We start from the raw sequence: 6,598 nt of genomic DNA on the forward strand, positions 1-6,598 counted from the left end.
AAAATAAAAATATAGATCATTGATTAAACATAATAAGAAAATAAGAGTTTATTTAATTTTTTTTAATATTTTATGAGCTTTTTGAACATTATGCCAATATTATTTTATTGTTTAGATTAAATTATCCATATTTTAATAAAATCTAATATATATGGAAAATCATGTATAGGAAATTTTGCAAAATTCAAATAAAAAATATATTTACTTTTAGTGGCATCGTACCAACCTCTAGTAAGTAGTACGTAAAAATTACTTTTTTTTACTTAATAACAAGCTTGGAAATGCTAGTGTTTTTCCGTAGTTTCTAGAACCTATAAAATTTGCACCCGACAGGAAATGTTTCTCCTGTTCAATCCTCGCTCGTCGGTCTTCACTTAAAACCCTCCAACAAAAACCCTCTTCGCCATTCCAAATAAACCATGGCGGCCCAACCCAGGCGAGGCGGAGTTTCCCTACCCGAGAGGCGATCCGCCCCCAAGTCCGACTCCAACATCCTCGCGAGGATCACGTCCTCCCCCATCGTTTCCCGTGGCAAGCAAGCCGCGTGCGACGCCGCTTTCGTCTCCAAGAAACTCCTCCGCAGCACGGGCAAAGCCGCCTGGATCGCCGGAACAACCTTCTTGATCTTAGTTGTCCCTTTGATCATCGAGATGGACCGCGAGCAGCAGTTCAATGAGCTCGAGCTCCAGCAAGCTAGTCTCCTTGGTGCCCCGCCTACTGGCCCGGCCCTTAAGTGATCGGGCTAGGTAATCTCAGGTTAGACCTTGCCGGTTATCAAATTCGTAGCCTTTTTTAGGCCATTGTCATCTGGTTGTTGTAATACAACCTTTTTGAAGTAGTTTTAGGATCTTTTTTCCATAAAAATTTTAAATAAGATTTTACATTTTGGTTTTATTAGTTTTAATTGCGTGTGAGAATGTTGTTACTGGACTTGCTGTTATCTATTTTATGCGTATGGATTTTAAGTGAAATTGGACAGTGTTTAATATTGTTGTGATGAAGTAATTGTTAGTTTGAGAGTGTTCATTTGAGGTACTTGTAAATGAAATTGAATGGTTTTGAAATGATTTTTTAATGTTTGATTGCATATAATGTTCTGGGTAGTCATTGGGGTAGCACGATGAAGATGTACCAAAGATGTACTCAAGTGCATTTACTTGGTTGATTTGCCATAAATCGGTATTTGTGGATTGCAGTGCAGCATTTGAGTGTACTTGGTCTACAGAGATGTGTGAAGAGTTCTTGCTTCTCTCTAGGAAGTCTTATGTTTCAGTATTGTTCCTCTTTGTGATGAAGTTCATTCTCATGTTTAGCACTATCATTGGTGATAAATAGTTGGGAGTAGGGCTAGGGTTGAGAATTATTGTAAGTTGCACTTCCTTGATTTGGTAGTTCCCCTGAAGGTTCTAATATACTTCCACTAGAACCTAGAATGTCAAGGACCTTGAACTACTGGGATATGGGAGTTAGGTCCACCAAAGTAGTTGCAAATTGGGATTTTAATTTTGGTATGGCTATGTCCGATGTGTGATAGCATGAAAACTAAAAGACGTCAGTTCTTTTACTTTCAATTTTGAGGGTGAAGCTTCATGATATATCATATAGCAAACGGGGAGATAATAATATTTTGAGGGATTTTAGTTGTTTGATTCATGGTTGAGCTAATTATCTTAGGAGGCTTTGAGGCTGTTTCTTTTCCAGTTGCTTTGGTTGTTAAATCTATTAGATATTTAGATGAGAAAGCTAGGTGCTGTGGCAAGGATGAGAAGAATGTCGTCTGACAGAAAGCTAGGCACTGTAGGCAATGATGAGAAAAATGTATTCGGTATTGAATTTAAGCTCTCTGATACCTTTTTCCTTAAAACTTTTTGTTTAAAAGGTTGAGGTGTGGGAAAGAGGGTAGTATAAGATTTTTGAGAGGATACTCTTGCACTAAAACCACACTGTTCAACCTTTGCTCCCTAGAGATCCAGAACAAGAGATAGATTTTTCTAGGGCCACAGAAAATATTTTGTTGTTTAATAAGCTAAAATTTATTTGCCAGGGATGCTGGTATTGTAGCACTGCTTTATGTTTTCATATTTTTAACTTTGGCATCTATATACTCAATGGAGGGAAATATTTGGTGATGAATGAACTACATATAGCTTTCAACGTTCTTTTGTATTTCACTTTTCACAATTTGGAAACGCAATTTTGGGATCAAATGGTCAAGGAAAGAGGTGAAAATGTTGAAAAGTACTTTTTCTCCCTGGTGAGGGATGTTAGTCTTCTAGAAGTGTTTTTTTTTTAGGATAAAATACTCTGACCTTCTTAAATTTTAATCGAAATTACACAGAGGTCTATTAGTTTTTAAAATGAACACTCTGTCTCAAAAAATATTTTTTACTGGACATGTAGGTCTAGTCATTAGTCAATTGTTAATATTTGTGTTAACTTGCTGATGTGGCAAAGGTAAAAAGATAATTTTACCTTTGATTAATTTTTATAATAATAATTATTTTTTTATTAATTTTAAACAAAAGAGCTCCCCATTAGGGAGCACCAAAGCTCCCCTGGAGACCCTGATCGGGGCTCTTAGGGGAGCACCTGGTGCTCTCGAAATGAAGAGCCCGATGCTCCCTCAAGGCTCCCTAAGGGGAGCATCGATTGGTGCTCTTTTTTTTTTTAAAATAATAATTAGTTTTATAAATTAATAAGGAAAGAAAAGGCATTTTAGTCTTTTCATAATTTTTGGTAACTGTGTTTGTGCTTTTGGGATAGAATGTTTATTTCGAAAACTAATGAACTTCTATGTAATTTCGATCAAAATTTAAAAAAGTCAAGGTATTTTATCCTTTTTTTTAACAGCATAACAAAATTGATTATTTATATCATTAGTTGACAACAGCTTTATAGTGGAAGCCTTACACTAACCTTCCTAGTCGAAGCTTATACCATATTCATCACCGCAAAGAGGCTGGGAAAAAAAACTTTTAAAGGTCTTGATGCTCGGCTACTTATCTTGCCAAGGCATCTGCAACTTGATTAGCTATCTTGTAACAAGATGTAAGGTGCATGAAGTGAAGTTAGGCAATAGACAGCAGTTGGAGGAGCTGCTGAAGTTGGGGATGGTAATGGGTACTAAGCAACATGTGATGAGGCTGGATGGTCCAAATCTTGCAAATTACAAGGGGTAAAGAAAACAAGGAAAGAATCAATTGGACCTGGATTTTAGGAACTAGTATTTTCTTTGTATACGTGGCCATAACGTAGAAATGAGGTAATATGATCTCATAGGTGACCCGCCAACTTATGTTAATCATCCTGGTTGATAGAGATTTAGAGAGGTCGGGCCCTAAAGAAGACTAGTGAAGTTGATTTCTCTGCTTTTAAGATTGGTGGGGAGAAAGTGTTGGATATTGTCGAACTTGAAGGCATTGATGGGACCAGGGAGGAAAAAACACTTGGCAGTTACCACCCGGGTGCAGTAGATGACGCTTTCAATGATTGGTGGAATAGGTGTAGCCTTTGAGAGCAGAAAATCAGAAAAGAATGGGTACTGGTGCTGATATTTCTCTGGGAATTTGATTAACACAGTTATTTTATGAAAAACAAAGATACAACAGCTAATTGGCACTGGGCATGTCAATCAGCGAAAGAGCTGTTGCCTTAGCAACGAAGATAGAGTCAACATTTGTTTGGGGTACGTGTCCCTGTGCCTGTGTATGCCATGTTTTTTCTATGATTGCGACTCAAATGGAGCTAGAATTTCAGCCACGTAATTCAGTTGATTAACTTGTTAAAACCCTCTAAAGAAAAAGTCTATAAGTACTTACGCAATGGACTGTAGCAAACGAAAGGCAAATCACAGAAAGAATTGGACGGTGGAGTTTTTGCAAGATGATTTGCAAGATTAGCTTTTTATTAATTAATGGTGAGTACCTAGAAAAGCAGTTGTATATTGGAATGTTTACTTTTTGCAATCATTTTCAGAATGAGATTGTAAAGTGTATTAACCAAGTTGAGCATTTGCTTAAAAGATGTTCAACAGATGCCATTTTCTCTAATGACACCGGAAGATTGAATAAACAAATGAACCTTGATTGCAAAAGGACTTGAAACACCGATACTATTGGACTCTTTTGGTAATTTGTAGCCAACGGAAATCTAAATTTGCTGCAAAGCTTTGGCTGACAAACTTTGTATATGGTTGGGTAAACATTCTTGTCCATCAGCATTATAGAACAAAATTCGTTTAGTCACTATTAGCCTCTATAGTTGGATATACATGTTTGTTTAACACATATAAAACAACCAGGTCAGCATTCGAGTATCTGTGGGGACTCTTCGCATTTCCCATTGAAATTCTCTCCCCCAACTTCGGTTATCTTCTTTTCTCGTCTCAAAAGCTCCGTCTTTTTCTAGCATTTTAGACCCACCCATCATCAGGATGCTCATCCTCTCAGTAGCCTGCACGTAATCATGTTCAATGATACTTTATAGTTTTCAAATGGTGACAATTTGTAAGGCCTGTTTACTAAAATTTTGGAGTTGTATTCGAACCTTCATGTTTACTAGCACTTCGTTTCTTCAACACTGCTTTCAGAAACATCAAACAAACAACTACAAACCCCAAAGCTGCTACTCCTCCAACCGCGATTGCCACTGTCTTCTGTGTGTGTTGCCTTGTCCCTGTCCCTACAACAATCACCAAATTTAAAATTTAATTGCGAGGAGATTGCCTTAGCAGGTAAAGAGAGAGAGAGAGAGAAAAATGGAACCACTAACATAATTAAGGAGAATTAATAGAAAAGTGGCCTCTACACGCCTTCAGCCCCAGGGACTAAAAACTTTTTGACTAGACTCAAAAAACCAAGGGAAAGCCACCTGTCTTCTTCACACAAAGAGAGCAATCTCTCTTTCTCTCTCCACAATCCACATCCTTCATTATTCTAAGTCATTTATTTTATCTTTAGAGAAACAAAACAAAAATCGGGAGGTCCAGGTCCAGGTCCGGGTAGAGACTTTACCTTGCAATGAAATTTGAAAATGATCCACAGGCTTTCTACAAGTGATAGCAAATATAAAAATAATGGACATATTGGAGCAAGAAACCAAATTCGCAATATATTAATGTGAAAGGTGATATCTTTTCCTTTCCTTTCTCTCCATCTCTTACCTGAAGATGAAGATACGGTCGGAACTCCATTGGGGTAGTAGCTATAACTAATGTAGCACTTGTGCAGATAAACCTGTGCTGAAATTGAGTCACCACAATCATCTTTTGCTGTCTCAAAAGCACTCTTCACACAATCCCCACAGTCACTGTTCGCCAAATCACCCTCACACTGACCCAAAACGTAAACAGACTGATAATCTCCAGTGTAAAACAAACGTTTACCACTTTTCACACCATCTTCTGTCATGTTGAAGGCCGTCTCTCTTCTGCCCTCGAAGTCAGTGCCACTTGCCTGAGCTGACCCACAAACCTTGTACAAAAACTCAGTTTCTGGAACCTGTTTGAACCCAACAATCTCGTACCTTAGATAACAGCCACTCAGCTGAACCCTAGCGGCTACAGCTTTGCCACAAAGTTTATCACTAATTTCTGGGAGCTTGCTTACACAGCTGTAACACTGGCTTGTTGTTAGGTCTCCTCTGCATTGGTAAAGGCCCATGATTGCATTAGGGTCCTGACCAGAGGTGGTAGTGGAGAAAGTTTTCTGTGATGATTGTGAAACCAAAGTTGACATGAGGTTTTTGAGGTTTTGTAAATAAACTCCAGATGGGTCTTGAAATTTCTGGTCTGCACAGCCCTTAAAGACCACGGTAGTATAATCTGCACCTGTTGCAACAAAAGAAAAGGACCCCAAAAAAATTGTGACTGAAAACCAAGAAACAGATAGAATACAGAGGGATTTTCTGGGCAAACCCATTTGAGAACTGGATGGTTTGCTTTCAGTAGTTCTTGTTTGTCACAACATAAAAGGATGTTTTGAGGAGGGTTTCTATGGGAGCTACTGGATATGGGTTTGAGCTTGAAACAAGAGGCTTGTTGCTATATATGGCCTGAAGTCTGAACTGTCCTTAAAGGGCCTTGAACCTTTATTCTATGGGGTTGCTTTTCTGGGTGTAATTTTCTTTGCTTTCTCTTTTTGCTTCTTCAAATTCAAGTGCTTAGCTTTAAAGTTAGAAGACGATTAATAATTGTTTGACAGAGACAGATGAAATTGGTTTTTGCTGATCTTACTCTTCATAAACACAGCAATGAATATCCAATCAAAATCAGCAGATTAAATATTTTTCTGGGGATGGCCTGATGCAGTGAAAGCGAATATAATCAGATTTTATTCTGTTGTAGAGTTTAGAGTTGGAGTATTTGTCCAACATCTCTTTGTTATGGTTTGACTACAATGAAACAAGAAATATGCTTTCACATGAAATTTGTGTGTCTGTGCACTGTGTATTGTTCAGAGAGACATATAGCATTCAAGCTTGTTTGGAAAGCACATGGGCTTTAGAGAACATAGGGCAATTCAAAAAAAAAATTGCATGTATAGCCTTGGATTGGGTACAGCTTGTAAGAAAATGAACTTTTGCAAGCACTTGTTCTGGC

At 37.9% G+C, this 6,598-nt stretch overlaps 2 protein-coding genes across 3 annotated transcripts; one reads left to right on the forward strand and one right to left on the reverse strand.

The window, feature by feature from the left end:
• The first annotated feature begins 332 nt into the window (after positions 1-332).
• Positions 333-971, forward strand: TOM22-V (translocase of outer membrane 22-V). The gene has a single exon (XM_007050112.3). It carries the CDS (start codon positions 420-422, stop codon positions 735-737), a length of 318 nt encoding a protein of 105 aa, XP_007050174.1. The 5' UTR covers positions 333-419; the 3' UTR covers positions 738-971.
• Positions 972-4,023: 3,052 nt separating this feature from the next.
• PDLP1 (plasmodesmata-located protein 1) lies at positions 4,024-6,204 on the reverse strand. 2 transcript variants are annotated; one of them, XR_016024613.1, is made up of 4 exons: positions 5,162-6,204; positions 5,013-5,047; positions 4,546-4,680; positions 4,024-4,452 (listed from the first exon to the last, which is right to left on the reverse strand). XR_016024613.1 is itself a non-coding variant. In XM_007050114.3 (3 exons), exons 1-3 carry the CDS (start codon positions 5,916-5,918, stop codon positions 4,445-4,447), a joined length of 900 nt encoding a protein of 299 aa, XP_007050176.1. In that variant the 5' UTR covers positions 5,919-6,204; the 3' UTR covers positions 4,024-4,444. The 2 variants fall into 2 exon arrangements, 1 of the variants encoding a protein (XP_007050176.1); XM_007050114.3 differs by lacking the exon at positions 5,013-5,047.
• Between the last annotated feature and the right edge of the window lie 394 nt (positions 6,205-6,598).

The sequence above is a fragment of the Theobroma cacao genome, chromosome 1, assembly GCF_053813885.1.
Source record: "Theobroma cacao isolate CCN51 chromosome 1, ASM5381388v1, whole genome shotgun sequence".
Taxonomy (NCBI): Eukaryota; Viridiplantae; Streptophyta; class Magnoliopsida; order Malvales; family Malvaceae; genus Theobroma; species Theobroma cacao.

Bases quoted from the DNA above. Each gene is read 5' to 3' on its own strand.
- TOM22-V (XM_007050112.3), top strand. From the start codon at position 420: ATGGCGGCCCAACCCAGGCGAGGCGGAGTTTCCCTACCCGAGAGGCGA.
- PDLP1 (XM_007050114.3), bottom strand. From the start codon at position 5,918: ATGGGTTTGCCCAGAAAATCCCTCTGTATTCTATCTGTTTCTTGGTTT. The intron at 4,681-5,161 runs GTAAGAGATGGA...TGATTGTTGTAG, and splicing joins GACCGTATCTTCATCTTCAG to GGACAGGGACAAGGCAACAC.